The sequence below is a fragment of the Ixodes scapularis genome, unplaced genomic scaffold (assembly GCF_016920785.2).
Source record: "Ixodes scapularis isolate PalLabHiFi unplaced genomic scaffold, ASM1692078v2 PGA_scaffold5__190_contigs__length_132052651, whole genome shotgun sequence".
NCBI lineage: Eukaryota > Metazoa > Arthropoda > Arachnida > Ixodida > Ixodidae > Ixodes > Ixodes scapularis.
The window spans coordinates 64,629,394-64,650,578 of record NW_024609880.1 but is presented as its reverse complement, the minus strand read 5'-3'; the positions used below and the strand labels follow the sequence as shown (position 1 = coordinate 64,650,578).

At 49.0% G+C, this 21,185-nt stretch overlaps 1 protein-coding gene across 10 annotated transcripts in view; it reads right to left on the bottom strand.

Annotated features, from left to right (window-relative positions):
• Positions 1–21,185, bottom strand: part of LOC8028024 (protein cordon-bleu) — a 129,277-nt gene that overhangs the window by 71,939 nt on the left and 36,153 nt on the right. For 3 of the 10 annotated variants that reach the window (XM_040205404.3, XM_040205407.3, XM_040205405.3), the window contains exon 1: positions 8,250–8,499. The exons of 4 other annotated variants lie outside the window; for them this stretch is intronic. In XM_040205404.3, the coding sequence (XP_040061338.1) occupies positions 8,250–8,344 (95 nt within the window). In that variant the 5' untranslated portion in view covers positions 8,345–8,499. Of the gene's footprint in view, positions 1–8,249; positions 8,573–21,185 lie in introns of those variants that run through there. 3 more of the 10 variants (XM_040205401.3, XM_040205402.3, XM_040205406.3) reach the window with 2 other exon arrangements.

Sequence of the window (21,185 nt, the reverse complement as noted above, 5' to 3'; positions counted from 1 at the left end):
AGAAAACTGCTGATTCGCTGGGCATTGCACGCGCGCGCGGCGTCTGATATATCACAGAAGACAGAGAGAGAGAGAGATACTGCGTACGCTCAGAACTTCTTCCACAGCCCGGACGACAAAGACTGCAGCGCGCAGAAAGCGTGCGTTATTGAAAATACCGGCGCCGAGACGCGCGTGTTGGAAAACGTGACCAGCAGGCACGGCCAGTCGAACATAATCAACCTCCGTCCCCCAAACAAAACGCTTTTTTTCCTCGCGACCATCGATGCGAAGCCACGCGATGACGAAACCGCATTGAAGCAAGTCGAGCGGGCGATCAGCTGCCTAGAAGACAGAGGCTTGAGTCTGACGTCATCGTTGGTGGACCCCGCGACCGCGTCCCAAGCGGCAAGCAAGGCGGCGCTGCGTGGATCCAACAGTGGTGACGTTTGAGGGACAAAGCCACCGGCCTTGTCTTCTAGGTGGCCGGGCGTGTTGGCGCATACGGGAGGGAGATCCGCCACGCCCACCCGCAAAAGAGCGCGGCGGCGCGCACACCGTGCTCGCCTGACGTCGAAAGAGACGCTGGCGCAAGTGGCCGTCGCAGCAACGCAACACGGCGCGCGACATTGACCTTGATAGAGAGCCGGTCGCCGCCGCAAAATGCCCAGGCAGGGGGGGTGAGGGACGGCATCGACGCGGCCGGGATAGCCCCCCCGCATAACAACTCGCTTTCCTCGTCGTCGGCTGACCGCGCGTGCACGCACGCGTCCGCGCCGACAAACAAACGCCGACGGCGGACAGAACGTCGGCGAGGGACGTGACGGCGTGGAACGTCAGAATGTGAGATGGACAGTTCATGCGCTTTGCCGTGTCTGACAGCGAGTGCGCTTGTGACATATTCCTTTGATGATTTCACTATGAACAGGCACGCTTTTCGCTACTAAAAGCGGCCGAGAACACGGGCAGCCGAGAACACGGGCAGAAGCTGTGCCGTTCCGGATATTGGTCGCTGCTTGTGTCCACAAATGTGCCCCCGCTCGCGTCGCCTACGCAAGATGAGAGCGGCAAGGGAGAGTTGTCCTGCCTCCAAACATAGACCTAACGCGTTACTTAAACCTCTTCTTTCGGTAACGAGTAACCTATTTAGTTACTTATTTAGAAAAGGAAAAGGTAACGTACTTACTTTTAAGGACAAGTAACAGTATTTCGTTAGCTTTGAGCAGTAATGAGTACAACACCGTCTAAACAGCCTCGTTTTAATGCCTCACCCGAGTATGCGTCTATTGCGGCAAAGGCAGATAAGCAAACCAATAACAAACTAAACAGTACGACAATATAGCAAAGTTTATCGCTGAACACGTCAGTCGAACTCTACAGCTGGGAATGTCCTTCACCCAGCGAACACAATAAAATTCACTGGTTAAACCTTGTAGAATCGTATACGGAGCGAATGTAAGCCCCGGAGGTTGCCAGACCGGGAAGGCACAGAACCCACAGTCAACTTGGAACTTTAGAAGCAGAAATAACAAAGGAGAGAGGCGAATCCCAGATTGACCAGCTCTCCCTCAAGTACAACAGTGCCGTTCCTTCGAGCGCGCCAGCGGAACGACTCTTCGGCATCGCCGGATATGTATTCTCAAGGAAGCGGGGAAACGTAACTGATGAAAACTTCGTGAGGCAGCTACGGCTAAGTGCAACGACTACTGAAAAGAAAACAATACTCAATGAAACAAAAGCAGCCGCGTGTTTGGTGGTCAAGGTAACGAGAACAGTAATTCGATACATTCAGGGTAAAGTAAGGCGTTGCTTTCGAGATACGGTAATGAGTAACGAATTTTAGTTACTTTTTAAGCGAGTAACGGTTTTAGTTACTTTTTGTGGAGTAACGTGTACATGTGCGCCTGCCTCCGGCACTCCTACCTTCGCTTCGGCGTCTCGTACCGCTCATTAGGGAGTTTTCGTAGACCGCGTTGCCCCCTCCGCTAAGCGTTACGCAGCGAAGAAGTTGCTACTGCGCCTGCGCGCCGATAGCCTTGACTGTGGAGTTCCCGCTATCGTAGCGGGTTGCGGAGGGCCTTGCGGGACGGCGAAAACGATCTACGAAAACTCCCTATTCACACTGGAAGCGGATCCGCGTTCGCAAAGCGGTTGCGAACGCGATTGTATAAAGATCCAGTACAACCCTCGAGCGTGCACGCGCAGCCAAAGCACAACGGAAGGCAAACCGTGAGAGCTGGAGGCATCGGGAAGAGACGCCCTGACGTTCTCACCCTGGCAGTGACAGTACAGTAGACAGTTCGCTGCGAGCGGACTGCTAAATAAGGGTTACGTGTGAGAGCGGGCAGTTTTGGTATAGATGCTCCCACTGCACCAGTGAGCATGGCGCCGGAGGCGCATTCTAAGGCAATAAGCTCGTCTGCCTCCACCGTCTAACTGATGACTTTATCCGACTGACTCAAATACTCAGCCTCAGTTCCTCAACAATTTCATCCGAAATCAACGTATATTTAAATATAATAAAGTTTCACATAAAGTTCGCCGGAAACCTGAGACCAAGCGAATCGGTAAGGGCGTCAACTAACATGCACGCATCTCTGTGCGTAGTGTACACCACGAAACTTCTATCGCGGCAACTCGACAACCTCGTCGTCTCACTATATCTAAATAACCCCGTCCATTAGGCACGTGACCCGCGAGTTACATTTTGGCCCTGTTACAAGAAGCGTGACGCCGCCGCCTCGCGTATACACACCAACCGCACAAAAGCTAACGCGCCGACATCTTGGCAAGCAGACAACAAGTCGTCTCGAAGGAGCGCGATGGTAATCGTTCCTCCACGCGGAAGCAAGTCGGCCGGGTCTGCGCTCCGTTTCACTCACCCTAGGAGGAACCGTAGAGGACGCTACGGGCCACACCAGCCAATCAGGCGCCGCGAAAGTGTCACGTGACTGTATACGCCGCCGGCACATTGCTGCGCGCCTTTCCCGAAGGCCGCGTGAAGCCCACGCGGCATTGGCTCGGCTTTGATGGCTCGTAGCGTGCTCTTTATCGAGGACGATAGGCGAGCGTAGATGACGCGACACGGAGCGACAAAAGGACATGGCCCGCGGGGTCAGCCCCCAAGCAGCGACCGCAGCCGCCGGCATTTATGTCGCCCTCTCAATTGATTGGCACTTCACCAGAGATGCACTGGATGTGCGTTGAGAATTCGCGTCGCTCGTCGTCTGTAGCATTCGGCGACCAGGCGGGACTGTGCGAGGGAGCGTCCTCGAAAACGCGCAGACGGTTATTCTGCTTTTGATTTTCCTTCTATGTTCCGAAGACGACAAACGTGCGCGCAGTTTACAGAACAAAGAATACCGCGATACGCTGTGGAAAGCTGTATAACAGCGAATGCGTCTTGGGAGTCGCCGCATGGCGAACCGTACGTGGGTCAAAATGCCAAAGTGAGGACATGTGGACCTTTCAGAGTCTTCCACAAAACTATATATCAGTGACAGGTGAAAAGTTAGAAGGAAGCTCCTCCCGCCTCTTACCACTTTAGCAGAGCGAACGCTTGACAGGGGCCGACCTCCTCTCCGGCGTGTGCTCTGCTAAAGTGAGAAGTGGGCAGAGTTTCCTCTGAACACTGAACCCGTCACCGACTATAGTCATCGTGCACGCAGCTTTAACTAGTGTTAAAGAAAGATCTGCGAGACGTAAATAATATCAGCTCCTCGGAAACGAAATCGTTGTCCCATCGAGATGGACGTGTCAATCTAAAAACCGAAGCAGAAGACGAAATGGACAATCTACAATCACGACTGATAGGAAGTCGTAAATTGCACCGTCGAGCTGATAATGATAAATCCTCAATTTATCGTATATCATTATGCTATACGCTACGCACGGTGCTCCCCTGGGTACTCAAGTATCGATCTATTGCCGGCTACTGAAAACTAAATCGATTACTGTAGCAGCTGGAATGCCTTCCCCAGGCTGGGTTAACGTTGGGCTGGGTTGTGATCGGAGAGTCAAAACTTCACCACGTTATTCAAGTGGTATGAATAGCACAAAAAGCACCAAAACCAGGCCATTTTGTGGCGGCGTCGGGTGCAACGATTTTTTTACTTCGTGTAAATACCATTTAGATAGAATGAGTCTCTGACGTTTATAACAGATGAAACACACGCTAGTTTTCTCCTTATGCAACGGTAGACGGGGAAAAGAATGAAAAACGAGCAGCGTTCTTCTCAGCTCGCACTCGCAGCCAGAACAAGCGACGACGTGATTTTGAACTGATTATTAAAAAAAAAAAAATCTTCGTCTTACCTTAGTATGGACTATTGTTAGCCGCGCGTGGTAAAAGCGCGAGCTAGTTGCTTCGAAGGAAGCCTCGGCGTCTGCGCGAACGCTCGTGCAGCGAGTGCTCCAGTCATGGCAGTCAAGGCTAGCCGCTTACGCCAGCACAGCATTCACGGTTAGTCCATGCTAAGCTGGGGGGATCGGTGGCCGAGTGGTCTAGCGCACACCAGCTCGGAGCACGTGGAGCGAAAGCTCGCGCTGCAGAACCCAGGGATCCTGGGTTCGAGCCCCACCCCTGCCCGTTTCGATCTGGATGAGCATCGTACCGGCGTGCGGTCGTGTATCACTACTGCGTGATGCACATTAAAGACCCCAGGCTAGCGGTTGTACCGCACTGGCTAAATTTCTCATCTACAGCTGGGAGACTCGTCGCCCCTGTGAGGCAGACCAAGTTCTAGGCTGTATAAACACACACACACAACCCAATTATTTCCATGCTAAGCTGAGACGAAGTATATATGTCGACAATGTTTATCATCGACGCGCTATAGGGTTGGCAAAGCACATGACACGCGCTGAGTTCCAGACGTTGTTAGGGTTCGGCTATTGTCGCTATTTAAGTGACTGCGCAAGAGCCACTACACGAATGATCAAGCAATGCTCTACGATCAATCTACGAGCCGCATTCAAATATCGTCGCTGGAGTACACTGTGGCCAACGTTACTGGAGCAAGCTCAGTTTCACAGCTCCGCTTGCGACGTGGGCTCAGTGGCGGTCACGAGAACTAGCAGCGCTGCAGTCGAGTCTTACTTCCGGATTGTCTAGCCCGCGAAGCTTCAATAGCAATACTTGAGCTTGGGCGAGTTGGCAGTTCATACAAGCACTTCACAGCGCAAGGAAACAGACGCACAGAAAAATAAATTTCAAACACTCATGAAAAGAGCACTTACGATGCGCTGACTCTAATCTCAGTGGTGTATGTATTACACTTCATCATCTTTTTTTGCTATGATACACATGGAAGTAAAAAAAAAAGGAATAAAAGAAAAAGAAAAGAAAGCTTTCAGCGCGGTGGTAGTAGACGATGCGCGAGACAGGGAAGTAAGATCCGACTGCAGCGCCGCTAGTTCCCGTGAACCCCAATTGGGCCACTCGCTCGCTTCTACAGGCGAGAATAGAGAGCTGCGAAACTTAGCTTGCTCCAGTAACGTTGACTGGTGGCAGATCGTCACGTGATTAGGCCGCCGAAAGTGAAAAGGTAGAGCGGCAGACAAGATTATCTAACGGGCGCCCCGCTGCGGCGAGAAATCGAAACAGACTTGTCCCGAGCGATGGAATGTCCGCGCTCGTGCTTCTCGCGTTCCTCGGGCTACGACTTCTTTTCTTGTCGGGTTTGAAAACCATGTTTCGGGTCCTCGCTGCTCCAAAAGCTGTGCGCTGAATACCAGACTCCCCGAGAAATGTTCTGTGCTACCAGATCCTCGCGCTCCAAATCTGCGACCGGGCACTCCACAACTCCGTCATCGAACTGCCAGGCTTTGTGAGTATAAAGGAGGCTATGACTGTGGCCTCCAAACTACGTCATCAAGGGGGATCGGCGGCTGAGTGGGCTAAACCACACCAGCTCGGAGCCCATGGAGCAAAAGCTGGCGCTGCAGAACCCAGGATCCTGAGTTCAATCCCCACCCCTGCCCGTTTCGATCTAGATGAGCGTCGTCCCGGCGTGCGGTCGTGTTTCACTCCTGCGTGGTGCACGGTAAAAACCCCAGGCTATAGCGGTTGTACCGCAGTGGCTAAATTGCTCGTCTACAGCTGAGAGACAAGTCGCCCACTAAGGCAAGGCAGCCTAACTTCCGCCTATATAAACATACACACACCAATCAATATGTCATCAAACTCCGCAAAGAGAAAAAAAATCTTGCTTTTATTTTTGAAACTACACCGGGACAAACAGGTTTCTTGGACGATGGCGGTGCGATCGAGTACATTCGGCTCGCATTAGTGCCAGTGAGCCCGTGTAAAGTGAAAAACATTCCGACTGAATATCATAGCACCACCCCTTTAAGTTTGAGGAGCACTGATGCGTAAAGCTACGTAGTAACCGCGAGAGTACCCTCACCCGTTGTATGCCAATTAACAAATAAACTCCTTGCTTAAAAATAAGAAAAAAAGAAACGTTTTAGGTAGGTAACTAACAAAAGACAGTGGATCACTCCCAATTTCACGACTGATTTTGATTAAACCAAAATTTACATCATATGTCTACTATATCCGCATCACCAGTTTCCATTAATAACAGTAAATGCGCAAACGAGCGTCGACCGCATACGCAGCGAGATTTGTCCACTTCGTCTTCTGGTATCTTGTTTACCCATTCCCCACTGCCTGAGTAATCGTTTTACCGGACCATTTGCTTTCCGCGTTTAGCGATGCATTATCGCCTTGGTCCGATATGCGCCGCGGCTCGTCAATAGCGAAGCAGCCACACAATGCCTGATGCGGAGAAGTTTCCACTTTGAACACCGGAAACGAACGATCATCGAGAATTCGCCCTACGTGACTATGTAGACGTCGGGAACCGAGAAATCCATTTCCCTTTAAAAGACATACATATTGTTGCTGGCCTCGGTGCAAGCAGAGAATTACGCCAGCGCCGTACGAATACTAGCTATCCTGTGGTGTTTCAAACTGCAGCTCTGGCAAACTTTTGAGTCATTAATTTGCTTCAAAATAGGTTCAACCGGTTAAGAGACACAGTGGTGACTCAAATTACGAGTCGCAATAGTTTTTTTTTTTTTTTTTTTTCGTAAAGCTATTGGAGTTTTAAATGGGGTCTGAGGGGTTCCATGGGCAATGCTGAAAACGTGACGTCAAATGCTGCAATATACAGTAATGTGTCTTTTTTTTTTCTTTTTTTTTTTTTGTCTTTTTCTCGAGGGGTTACACGACGTTTGATGGTGTAAAATGAATGATGGTTAAGCCCACGCCAACAAAACGAACGAACATGCGCAAAATACTGTCTTTTAGACTGGCTGCTCGACTTACAAGGTGTACAACGTGTGACATGACCCCCGAAGAGAGGATAATTTAAATGTTGGCATTGGCTTCACCTTCATATGCCGTTTTCTCAGTAGCTATTTTGAATTTAGAGATGGTAATTAGAATGCCGGGATGAGTAAAGACTGGGCATTCCGAGAATGAGTTAAATTTGGGCACCTAAAGAAAAAATACCGCCGGAGACGCTTTTTAAGATCTCACCATAGGAAGTTTTAGTAGATAACACTGGCGCTCGAATAACGGTACCCGATAATGATACAATGCATGCGCAAGGGCACTGGCGGAGTATCGGATATCGTTATCAGAGTTATCGGAATGAACTACTAGAAGTCCCTATTACTGGCGCCGAGAACTTCGAGTGTTGACCTCTGGTGGGTTTTCCGCGAAACTCCAAATGATGATGTCAGGATACTTCTTTCATAACTGGACGCAAGCACGAGGCGCGTTCTTTGTCACGTTTATTGTTTTGTTTTGCTGTAATTTTTGTTAAAAGAATTTTAAAGTTGAGAAGTAACAGGGCCGCGTGAATAAGTTAATACGCAAGGAGCTAACTAACTATACTCCACTCTTAGTTTCATCCAACTTTCACGCTCATATTCGAGGATATGCTGTCGTCAGGCATGCTAACGGCACCCAGCGGCTAAAACAAAGAGCTCCAGTTGCAGGTTCGCTTGCAAGCTTTCTCGCGCAAATCAGATATTTGCGGTGCCTAGCGGCCAAATAGGTCTACTCAACGACTGGTTCATATGGCTCTCGCACAAAGCACAGGTTCAGGTTCTGAAACTTTCACGAGTTAAGATAAATCTTCTCAAACGAGGAGAGATCATATTTGATGTGGAGGTAATAGCTCTTTGTCTGGGTGTACCAACGAAAGATATGTATCTTTTTGTTATCATGCCGTGAATAAAGGAGTGCAAACTGCCACCTTTCGTCGTCGTCGTCGTCGTCGTCGGTCTTCCCACCGCCAAAGTTCTTCTCCTGTTTGGGACGCCGCCGCAAGGTATCGAAGATCGCCTTCATCGCGTAATCCGGGCGCAGTCTCTTCAGACCCGGAGCGTCACGAACGGAGTACGTACGGACAACGTGAGCGCACACAGTCGTCGCTGGACGCCGACGCAAGTAACGGAACGCGGGTCACTCCGACGTCGCAGTCCGCGATCGCCGGAGCGCTGATAGGACGAGATCGCTCTAGAGGACGTTCCTAGATTACGGACTCGAGGAATTCTGCCCTCGCCGAATGCTATCTGCAGCGTACCTTTCGGAAAAGATTAGAGGGTCGTTCGCTATCTAAACATTTGCAGCGACTCCGGAGGGCAGCAGGTACACACACGTCTGCAATTGTACGGTCTTCGGGCGCCGCATCATCTTGCTGTGTAAGGTTGTCTGACATTTGAGCGTTCGCTAAAGCGTGCCCACGGTTGCCAGTCTGGGGCCCCAAAGAGACTACACGATGCTTGGAGCGGGTCCCAAAAAGAGGTCCCTCAATTTCCGCCTGATGACGTCACAGAATTATCATGCTGTCGCCGGTCGCGATCCCAGCGGTGTCCGAGCAGCGGTGGCTGATGTGGCAGACGCCTGTTCTGCTGCAGATCGCTCTCCAATGGGACAGACCACGGAAGTTTCGGCAGCCAGAAGTTGGGACGCCGTGACGACAGTGACACTCGCGTTCGCTCCTGCTTTTCGTCAGCATTTCTAAGACAAACCACCGGGATCGCGACAGGCAACAGCACGACACTCCGGCTTCTGTGACGTCATTTGTTGCCTTTTTCGGGACCACTTTTGGTGCATGGGCATCATGGGACGCTAAACCCACCAGTCGGAGACGCGCTCCAGGCACCATACTATAACACTTCAAGAGGAAGCCTGGAACGCGAGGTCCGCGTCTCTAACGATCGCACACCGCGGCATTGACCCTGCCATCTCACGTATCTCTGTTTCCTCCGGCGCACGTTCTTGTTCTTTTCCCTCTTGGGGCCCTAAACTCGTCAAACACACAGTTCGAGCCAAAAGTTCGAGCAGCGCGCCAATTGGACGCCGACGACAAAAGCACGAAGTCATCGTCGTGATAGTCCAGTCGGCGCGTTCCGTGAACTTCGGCCCAACAGTGAGGGTCCGAGTTCCAACCGAACGCTGACTCAGCACTCGTCTGATGCTTTTCCATCACGGGAGTGCGTTGAAGGAAGTGCCTAGGAGGTAGCCTTAAAAACAGTCCACATCTCAAGCCATCCAGCGGAGTCGACCTTGATATGGACTCGCGACCTAAAGGGAGCACGCTACTCGCAGCCCGAATGGCAGACGAAAACAGGTCGCCTTCATATCATTACGCGTAACAATCATCTATATACATTTACCGCACTGCAGCGTAGGACCAAAATACAATGAAGAAATAAAACACTTTTTAAACGCTTAAATCCCTCTTTCCGCACGATAGAACGACGCGGTGCCAGCATGAAAACAATCAGTCTATGATCAGGCGTGAGAGTGGGCTTGCTTGCAAGTATTTCAAAGGCATCGCGATAACTTTTGAGAACGTGTTTGGCGAATGGTTCGTTGGCAGCCATACTAGGATCACTAATGCCAATTTATTGCGCAGAAAACACCACATCAACAACGATCGCCAATACGCCATGGCGAACTTGGAACAGCGACCAAAGGGAATCGCGTCAAGACTTAAATGGCTCGTCGTCTTTCAATCGGGGTCGGGGATAAGAGAAACGCATTCCACGCTCTGTGACTCGCTATCGCGGCGGTTCGGGAGAATATCGGACCGAGGTGAGCACTGCAAGCGGGCTCGGCAAACAGCGCACGGTGTCAAGTGGACAGGACGAGGTCAAGAGCACGTGTGCTGTCTTGGGCGGTCCGCAGATTACGTGCGGCTTCGGGGAAAACTAATAACCCAAGCCAAGATAACCACGGTTGAGCAGCAAGCAAAACAAATGATTTCATTACAACTTATTTCTTCATTACACGATCGTGTTCTATCATGGTTACGGCAAGATAAGCCTTGCGGAGCAGAGCCTTACACCCTCGTGACACTAACTGTCTTGTTCTTTCACGCTTCTTATACACTAAACGCCAAGTCATGCGGAACAATGAATGATATATACCGAAGAAGCTTTCGTCATGAGCAAATTAATATATTTATATACAGTGCACACGAAGCTTCGCCGACCCCCCGTGACCAGTCAGCTCCAAACCCCTGAGACCGCCATCCTTTAAAGGGCAACTCCGCTTCTTTTCCAGTAGTGCAAAACTATACAGTTCTCTTTGTTATCATCTACAAAACCCCCATGGCAAATATTACGACGAAATTCCGCCTAGAAGTTCATTAAAATCGCTGTCAAAGTTTGACAAGCACGAATCCGCTGGTTTTGGATGAGACGTGCGGGCCAGACAACACTGCCCGGCTGCATTTCCGCTTCCTCCAAATTCCTTCTCCCGGCACGTCCGCGACGTCATCAAACATGTACAGCTTCTTTTTTTACTTTTTTTTTTTTCCGGGGAGAGTACGGGTGGCTCCAGCGCCGTGAAAGACGTGAGTGACGCGCTCGGCCTGCCCGGCGCTCGACTATTGATACTACTGATAAGCCGATCGCTTCGTTGAGCGCGGCTTGTGTTACATCGCATACTTTGAACGCCAAGTAAAAGGAGGAGAGGGAAGCTGCTTTTGTAAGAATTTTGAGTGACAGGTTAATCTTCTATAATCTTCTGGGAGGAGAATAGCGACGCCTGTGCTAATCCAGGAGGCACAAAGGAGGATCCTGATAAGAGGGGAGCTCCTTCTTCCCCTTGTATATCACGTGGGTGTACATGCTTAGTGATGCCGAATATACAATGTTGTCCGGCTTTGCCACCGTTTCGGTTTCAGTTTGTGATCATGGCTAGAGTAAAATTACACGAAAAATATTTTATTTTTCGCGAAACAAACGATTGGGGATTGTTTTTGAGTGCTTCAAAAAGCAAAATCGGCCACCATCTCAAAATTTTTGAAATTAAGCGGAGTTGCCCTTTAAAGGGGTACTCCACCGATTTTTTGAGCTACCTCAACTAACTATATTTTCTGACTCCCCGGCCTTTAGCCTTTCCGGTATGCTATTTAGCATCACGAAATTCATAATAGGTATTGTGAAATCGGCAAATGAAAATGGTGCAAAAACCAATATTCAAATATTCGCGCACTTTTCAAAGCCGTGACGTCAGTGGCAGGCAGGCTTGCCAGTCGAGCAAGTAGTCTAGAAATAGAACATGCCAATCATTTGTTCCGTGCTGGAGCGCGGATACGGGAGCGAGCTTCCAAAGCACTCGTTTGACACCAAGAAACTGCTTCAAATCCGTTGGGAACAACTTCTGGAGTCCAAAAAGTTAACCCCTGCCTTCCACTGACGTCACTTTGTTGTTGTTGCCAGTAGAGACTTTCAGTTTGAAAAACATGGTGAAGACCAAAACTGTAAATTCAATAACTTCGCGAAAAAACAATATTTTGACCTAATATTTGGGATACTATTTTAGCAATGTTTGTTGGTTAGTTTAGCAAAATTTCAAGCAAATCGGAGACAATGAAAACAACGGTGGAGTAGACCTTTAAAGGGCTACTCCACCGATTTTTTCATTGTCTCCGATTTGCTTGAAATTTTGCTAAACTAACCAACAAACATCGCGAAAATAGTATCCCAGATATTAGGTCAAAATATTGTTTTTTCGCGAAGTTATTGAATTTACAGTGTTGGTCCTCACCGTGTTTTTCAAGCTCGAAGTCTCTACTGGCAACAATGGAAAAGTGACGTCAGTGGAAGGCAGGGGTTCACTCTTTGGGCTGTAGATTTCGTTTTAAACTGATTCGAAGCAGTTTCATGGTGTCAAATGAATGCTTGGGAAGCTCGCTGCAGTACCCGCGCTCCAGCACGGAACAAATGATTGGCATATTCCATTTTTTGGCTGCTTGCTCGACTGGCAAGCCTGCCTGCCACTGACGTCACGGCCCTGAAAAGCGCGCGTATATTTGAATGTTGGTTTTTGCATCATTTTTATTTGCCGATTTCGCAATAACTATTATGTATTTCGCGATTCTAAATAGCATACCGGAGAGAGTAAAGGCCGGGGAGTCAGAAAATATAGTTAGTAGAGGTAGCTCAAAAAATCGGTGGACTACCCCTTTAAAGGGCAACTCCGCTTAATTTCAAAAATTTTGAGATAGTGGCCAATTTTGCTTTTTGAAGCACTCAAAAACAATTCCCAATCTTTTGTTTCGCGAAAAATAAAATATTTTTCGTGTAATTTTAGTCTATCCATGATCACAAACTGAAACCGAAACGGTGGCAAAGCCGGACAACATTGTATATTCGGCATCACTAAGCGTGTACACCCACGTGATATACAAGGGGAAGAAGGAGCTCTCCTCTTATAAGGATCCTCCTTTGTGCCTCCTGGATTAGCACAGGCGTCGCTATTCTCCTCCCAGAAGATTATAGAAGATTAACCTGTCACTCAAAATTCTTACAAAAGCAGCTTCCCTCTCCTCCAATTACTTGGTGTTCAAAAGTATGCGATGTAACACAAGCCGCGCTCAACGAGGCGATCGGCTTATCAGTAGTATCAATAGTCGAGCGCCGGGCCGGCCGAGCGCGTCACTCACGTCTTTCACGGGGCTGGCGCCACCCGTGCTCTCACCAAGAAAGAAAACAAAATTGAAAAAAAAAAAAGAAGAAGAAGCTGTACATGTTTGATGACGTCGCGGACGTGCCGGGAGAAGGAATTTGGAGGAAGCGGAAATGCAGCCGGGCAGTGTTGTCTGGCCCGCACGTCTCATCCAAAACCAGCGGATTCGTGCTTGTCAAACTTTTACAGCGATTTTAATGAACTTCTAGGCGGAATTCCGTCGTAATATTTGCCATGGGGGTTTTGTAGATGATAACAAAGAGAACTGTATAGTTTTGAACTACTGGAAAAGAAGCGGAGTTGCCCTTTAAGGGTTCCACACGGACGCGGCATTCTACCGCGAAGGTCGCCCTCGTGAGCCCATCGCACCCCGGGATTCAGGCTACCTGGAACTACAAGACGGACACATCGGACTCATTCTTCCTAGAGCGACAAGCCATACGCGACTGTCACCAGTGTGCACGACATAAAGGCAGTGATGGATTTGGGGGGGAAGGGGGGAAGGGGCGACATTTTTTTCTCTAAGTTCCCCAGTTCTCCAAGGGTTTTTTTTTTTTTTTAAGATTATTGTCCATTAGCCAAAATGACAGTTTTAGGTGAAATAGCAGATATCGGGTCAACAAAATAGATCCGGGCAACGGTTCCGCCGTAAGGCCCGTAACGCCGCATCTCAGTAACCCCCCCCCCCCCCCACACACACACACACACACACACTCACACCTTCCCCCTCCAGCCATACCGCCCCCTCTCAAGCCTGACCTATTAATCCGCCCCTGGGTCAAAAAAGTCCGCATATATACTGACTCGCTAGATGCAGTTAAGCGCCTAAACCAAGTTACCCAGACACTACAAATATGTCAGCAAATACACACACAAGTGTAGGCCAAAATACTCGATAAAAGTATTTAAGTTACTAAATACCTGCTTCATAAAGTATTTAAAATACTACTCAAGTTACTTTCACTGTAAAGAATCTTGAGTAGAGTACAAATACTTAGAAATGTAATTAAATTTTTTCTGAAGATACTTCGGCATTGCGTAATTTGTATCGACGTCAGTGACAACGACAATTATACAGCTGCGCAAATCTGGGTTACCAGAACGGTTTATTAGCGCGCAACAACACAAAACGGAAAAAGAAAAAAAAAAGTATCGTAGGGCTATTTTATGCAGTTTAACTATAAGGAGCAGGGTATTGTCAGGAATGACAAATGATGAGGCGGCGAATAACTGAAGAAACTAAACGTTTAATTGGGCGAACTTGTGTCCAAAACAAAATAGAGAAAGGCTAGCGTCGCAGGCGTCGATGTCGGCGAAACAGCAGGATCGAGCGCTGGGGCCAGACTGACTCCGGACCGCCACTCGGAGCACCTTTTGTACCCGCGTGTGTTTCTGGAACATTCGGCGTAGAAAGTTCGGCGCGTAGAACATTCGTAACTCGATCGGACGACAAGGTTCTCGAACTTACGAGAACGTCAAGTTGAAAGAATAAATAAAAGGGGAGTCCGCTCCCTTGTATCGAACCCGGAGCCTCCGCGCGAGAGCCAAGCGCGGTAATTATTCGGCCACGCGCTCGCTGGGCAACGCGCTGCCACTGATAGATGTCACTGATAGACGTCATATCACTGATAGACGTTACAAAACATTTCTGGGACAACAAGAAAGAGGTCGCTTTAGCTACCGGAGGAGATCAGACCGTAGCGCCCCAAGCGGTTAACTTTAGAACTGCATGGATGAGGTCCGGGGACAACAAATGCAGTGACTCAGCGCTCGGCTGACTTAACCGAACGCGGCGTCGGCGTTCGGCTGGAGTTCGTGTTCTCCGGTGAGGGGGACGAGGGGCCTTTTTGTTACCACTCGGGCCTGCATGAACAATGAAGCAGGCACAGTGCCCAGCTCAGCACAGAAGCCCAAGTGGGTCAAGCCCGCATCCGCTGACGACTGCTTTCGGGAGAGATCTGGCACTTAAAGTCACTTCACTAATTGTTAATGTTTTTACATTACATTGTGCCCCGCGCTCCATAAAAAAGGGGACATAAACACGCCCACAAAGCCTGTGGGCATGTGCACAGGCCTCGTGCTGGGTAAACACCGAGGTGTGGGGGTGACAAACGGGTCAGAGCGCTTCGCCAATAGTGACATCGCTGAATATCACGTCCTGCGGCGCACCTCAGACGCATCGTTTAACTACAATTCATATTCCCTATATGGGGAGTTCACTATAAACGAGCTTGGGGTACAGATATGAGTGAATGTATAACAAAGAGAACCCACATAATAGCCACAGCAGTGGTCGCACCTTCTTCAAGTAGGTTGCGTTCAGAAAGGCACTCAACATTGGAGGACACTTTGTTGACATTTTGAGAGGTCATTCAGCTCGTAGTTCGTTTCCTGCCATGTTCTCTGCTTATCAATGTTCGCTTACAGATAGTGTTCCCCACGACAAAGAAAAAGAAGCAAAAGAAAACCTCGACGTTTTGCCCTAGCGGGGTCAAATAGACAAAAAGCAAAACAAAAATGTCCTTTTTTGTGTATGTGTGTGTCCACTTCTCATTTTCTTCTATTTGTTATTTTCTTGACACTCAAGTTTGCATTTGTCGTAGCTCGTTTCCCGGTCTGCGCGGTGCCTCAGGGTGGCACCTTTACTTCCGTAAAACGACATCTTTTGTTTGAGGATTTTTTTAGGGGGAAACTCTATGGAAACAAAAGGCGCCTCTGGGAAGGCGAGGGGAAAACCTTCCCTCTGCGAACTTTGGGCTGGAACATGAGTCAGAATCGGCAAAAAAGCGATGTTTTCGCGAGCTCAATCAAAGTCACCGTAGCTAATCGGAGCTAGCAACAGGATTTGGTTGCTCGAAAGGCTGTTCACATTTGCTCGTGCCACGCCCACGCCACTTCATACCGAAAAACTCAGAAAATGGCGGAATGTCAAAAATGTATTTGAGATAATGAGTACAAGATACTCGGAATTGTAATAAAAAATAGAGTATCAAATACTCTCGATCAAAAGTATTCGCAAGATATCAAGATCCTTCAAAAAAGTATTGGAAATACAGTATCTTGAGTAGAGTATTTGAGATATTTAGGCACAAGTCTGACACACTACGCAAGAAGTCAACGATCAACATAAAAGTCCACTGGGCGCAGGGGCATAGCCAGGAGCACTCCAACCTCTTGACTGACCACTATGCCCACCCCGCAGCCCCCACTTGACCTCCCACCAGCTCCCCTCCCTTTGATCCCCGGAAAGACCTCATAGCCCAGAAATCCCTCCTCCGATGGGACACACGCCCTTTAATCCCCCCGAGTGTCTCCGTTCCCGGCCGAAGGAAGTTCCTCTTCGGGCTTCCCTAGCACCTTCCGTCACCTGGTCCTGGGGACAGAAACCTGCCCTAAGCATCAGCCCCTGTGGCTACGGCGGATGGTCGTCGTCCGCTGTCGCTCTGCTTTGGGACCAAGACCACTCGTAAGCAGATACTCGGCGAGGCCGGACTAAGGCGTCACCCACACGGTAACTACACCCGATGGGTGAATGATGACAGGTTAGTCGCTCGTGCAGTTCCTGCGTGACGCTGGACAGCACTCATTACTTTGAGGCATCGCGTTATTATGCCGTGTGGCACATTTCATTTCATTTATTATACCTCTCAGGGCCCATAGGCATTACAGAGAGGAGCGGGGCACAGTATATAGAAATAAAACGAATAACAACAACAAGGCAAAACAAAATACACAAAATTACTACGAAACATCATTTAACCGCCTAGTAATGGCAATTTTAAATGTTGCCGGCGGGAAAGCGGTTCTAGTCAATCGAGGTTTGAGGCAAGAAAGGGCACTTAAAGGTGGAAGTGATGCAATGGGGGATCCCAACTTTTAGTTAATAATCGTACGAATTAAAAATAAAAAAAAAGAAGTGTCATTTGAAATTAAATGGATGTTCAAAGAGAGGTAAGGTAGTTGTTTACCTTGGTAAATGACATCAATGTCTTCACTTTAATGATGTCATCGTTACATGGGGTGCCTAATTTGGTCATCGCAAGAGACAGAAGCGGATCTCCACATGATGTTGCCGCGTCAATCCCTGCCTCAAACTCTTTTATTTTCTTCAGATGTTGTTGCCGCACGTGAACGTCCAAAGGAGCTGTAGCTTATCGTTTGTCGCATTCCGTCCACAGGGTACGATCCTGCTGTCCCGCCAACATCGACGTTTCGTCGGCACAAGTTCGCCACACTAAACATCTATAGTTTTCTCAGCTTAGTACCGCGTCTTCGCTCGGCAACTGCGACACAAGTTCGCCAGACGAAACATCTATAGTTTGTGAGTTGAATTAAAATAGACTGTGTAGGTGCATCTTAGGCTATAGTTTTATGCTATGTTCTCGAGACGTGCACCTTTCAAACGCCAAAAGCATGGTTTCTGCCTTCAACAACCAAATCTTGCGAGACCTACACACTTCGCGTAACGCGTGAATAATGCTCAAAACTTCCGTTCTGTCTTGATATGACAATGAGTACAGGTGGTGGGGCCGTATATCTCGCGTCGACCTAACCCTACCTCTACGATGCCTGTAATGCGCGTCCGACTGGTGTGTTTACCGCGCCCCCAAAAAGTAGTCCCTCGATTTTCGCGTGATGATGTCATAGAAGTGTCACACCGCCGCCGGCCGCGATCCTGGCGGCGTCCCAGTAGCGGTGGCGGATGAGGCAGACGCCTGTTCTCATGCAGGACGCTCTTCAGCTTGTCAGTTCACGGAAGCTTCGGCAGCCAGGAGTTTGACGCCGTTACAAGAGCGACACTCGCGTTCGCTCCTACGTTTCGGCATCACTTCTACGACCAACCGCCAGGATCGCGACATGCAACAGCATGACACTCCGGCTTCTGTGACGTCATTTGTTGCCACTTCGGGACCACTTTCGATGTAGGAGCAGCGTAGGACGCCAAACACACCTGTCAGAGACGGGTTGCTCCAGGCGCCGTACTACCACCAAACCACGTCGACAAATAGCTTGCTTTTATTGGCTTCGTCCAGTTACCTTTCTGTACGCAATTATCGAATTGCATAGATTCGCTTTCTTTTGTATATATTGTAAGATGGAGATAGTGATGGCTTCCGGAGAGGTCTATTGTGCGACTGCTCAGGGCGCAGGCTGGATTCGAATGTCCCGGTCGCGCCGCGAGCAGCCACTGATCAGCGGTCATGATGATGATAATGGTGACGATAAAGACAATGAACGTTTTCACGATAGTGTGTATCATGACGATTTTTTTTTTATTCTTGCAGATTTTTTTTTTTTTTTAGTCCATGAAAGCTACACTTATGCGGTTTGTGCGAGTGAGTTATACGCCCAGGGGGACATTATGTGGGTGGCTAATCTTTTCGATAAGTCATCTAATTAATTAAAATTCACTAATTAACTTTTTAAGTGGTGAAAATAGACATATGGTTCCAATTAAAAACTTGCTGAGCGTCGTCCAAAACCCCTAAGTCAGTCATTTTCAGAAAGACTTTGAGCGCGTGAGAAGCGCAGTTGTGCACTAAAGTTACCAGTCGTGGAGCAGGTACAAGGCTAGCGGTTGCAATAAGGCGCCCGCGCAATTTTTCCGTCTCGTCTCTAGCCCCAGCCTTAGCTTATCCAGCGTGGAGCAGGAGTACCTGCTTCACGAGTGGTAACTTCAGCGCACTACTGCGCTTCACACGCGCTCAAAGTCTCTGTAAAAATGACTGATTTAGGGGTTTTGGACGACGCTCAGCAGGTTTCTAATTAGAACCCTATATCTATTTTCACTAATTAAAAAGTGAATTTTAATTAATTGGCCGACTTATTTCAAAGCTTAGCCACCCACATAACGTCCCCCTGGGCGTATAACTCACTCGCACAAACCGCATAAATGTAGCTTTCACAGCTTTTTTTAAAACAAATCAGCAAGAAAAAAAAAAAAGAAAAAACAGTATATATGCATTGGATCGGAGCTGAAGGTTTTTCAAATCAGTGAAGTCAGCATTATGTAGCGAATTGTTGCCATACTCGTTCCTGCCATTAAGACCCATAGGAAGAACATAGTATAAAAAGGAGCAACTTGCCTAGAATCGCTATTTTTATTTGTATATCAATTACATTGGAGCTGGAGTTTTCTCGAATCAGTGAGGTCAGTATTATGTGGCAAAATAACTGGTTCCTGTGGTTAAGAGACAGAGAGAGAAAGAGAGAGAGAAGAGGAGAAGAGAGGATGAATTATGATACAAAAATAGCCCCGATACGAAAATCCGAGAAGCTGTCGTCGCCGCTCGGCAAGTTGGAAACTAGAACAGGCGCCAAAATGGATCGCTCCAGAACACCGATCGAGGAGACGCTCCAACGACCCTATAAAGATAATCAGCCGAGGCCTGCCTGCCCCTGGGCTTGGCGACCAGATTCTTTTCGGGGGAGACCTGCGTGCAAAAACAGCATCACTACGTCTAACGACGGATGATTGGGGCAGCAAAATTTCGGTTAAGCGAGCGGTTAACCAGTCCCAAAAAAAAAACACCAACAAAAAAAAAATCTTTTCTTTTCCAGGGGTGGAGGAGGGGAAGGGAGAGAGAGATGGGGTAGAACCGAAGCTGATCTGAAAAGGCTGCCTCACCCAAGATAATTAAAATAAATATTAAACTGTAGCTTACCATCAGCCAAGACACACGGTTACAAGGAAATCTAAACATACGCAAAATAGTGCTTGCTAGTGAGAAAGAAATAGCAGAAGGTGTGGACAAAAATCAATCGAGGCTCCAGCAAAGGATTTTATACCGAATCAGAAATCAGAGCTGTTTCCGAACTTGCATGCAAGAGACTCTGAGAGCTATTGAAGAAGAAAATATAGGAGCGACTATAGGCTGCTAAGGCGGCACCGAGGAACTTATCGCAGCGAAAGAAAGGAGGAGCAATCCGTCGCGTCGACGTTTACGGGACCTCCGCACCTAGCACATGAAGGTGTCGCGAACCAAAACATACCCCGGACAAGGTGCCGCGGACTGTTGGCTCCACCTGTTAGAGCGCACAAGCTGATACCTGGCTCATAACTTGTAACCTATAAAGACCGAGGCCACCTGCGGCCTACAGATCTTTTGAGCTGTTTGAGACGTGGCGACAACGTCACATATCACCAGGCAAATATAAAGCCAATAATTAAAAACAAAAACTTTTTTTTTATTTGTTTTATGCGTTACTTTATTGAACGCCTTTTGCGTACAGCCATCTTTGTTTACTGGGCTGCGGGACGCGTTCTGAGCACGCGCAGTAGCTCTCTTCCGCGATATATGAGAAGACGCGCATGCACCGCAGCCCGGTGACTCGGCGTTTTTCACCTGGGCGATACAAGCACTCGAAAGGTGTGTAGACCTCCATCCCTCTGCCCCTTACCCCCTAACCGCAAATCAACACTATTTCAACATGTCCGCGGACAAGTAAAGCGTACTCTAACACCTGTGTCTCCACCAAAATTGTAGACGGCAAGAACTAGGTCATTAAGTGGATTATCGCGTTCGAGTCGTGTGTCCCTAACGTGTAACCAACTGTAGGCAAGAGCGGCATCATCGAGCGACGATCCTCAGCTAACCAACACTGTTCAACATCATGACCGCTTCCGAGTCGCGTATCTCGAACTTGCATCCAACTTCGTCCTTCATCAAGATGACGCGACTTAGGACAATCTAGAAAGGGCATTGAAGCACCCTATAGGACAATCAACTCACCCCAATTGCTGGAGACGTGGCTGTGCGCCACAAGGCGACGGCGTCGCAGAGAGTTAGCGGCGGCAAGAAAAAACTCGCGGGGACACCAACACGAGACGGTCACAGGCACTCGGGGTTCCAACTCCCCACCCCCAACAGCCGAGTTCACACGAGGTTCCCAACAAACCCGAAGGTCACTCAGAAGGTCACGACACACACGAGGCGCGAGGGGTGTGAACCCCGCGTACGCGCACACAAACACACACGAGGCTGCGGCGGCGGGCCCTGAGGTCCAGGTCCACGCGAGTCCACGCGAGGCCACGGCGTCCACGCCGACGCGACCTCGACTGGAATGCGAGGGAGCCAGAGCGGCGGCGGCTCCCGAGCTGCTCCCAATGCAGGTCGGCAGCTTCTTCTCCCCGTCGGCGGAAAAAGCGGCAGTCACGCTGCGGGCTACTCGGCGGCACGGAGAGGCCGAGCAAGAGGAGGGCGAG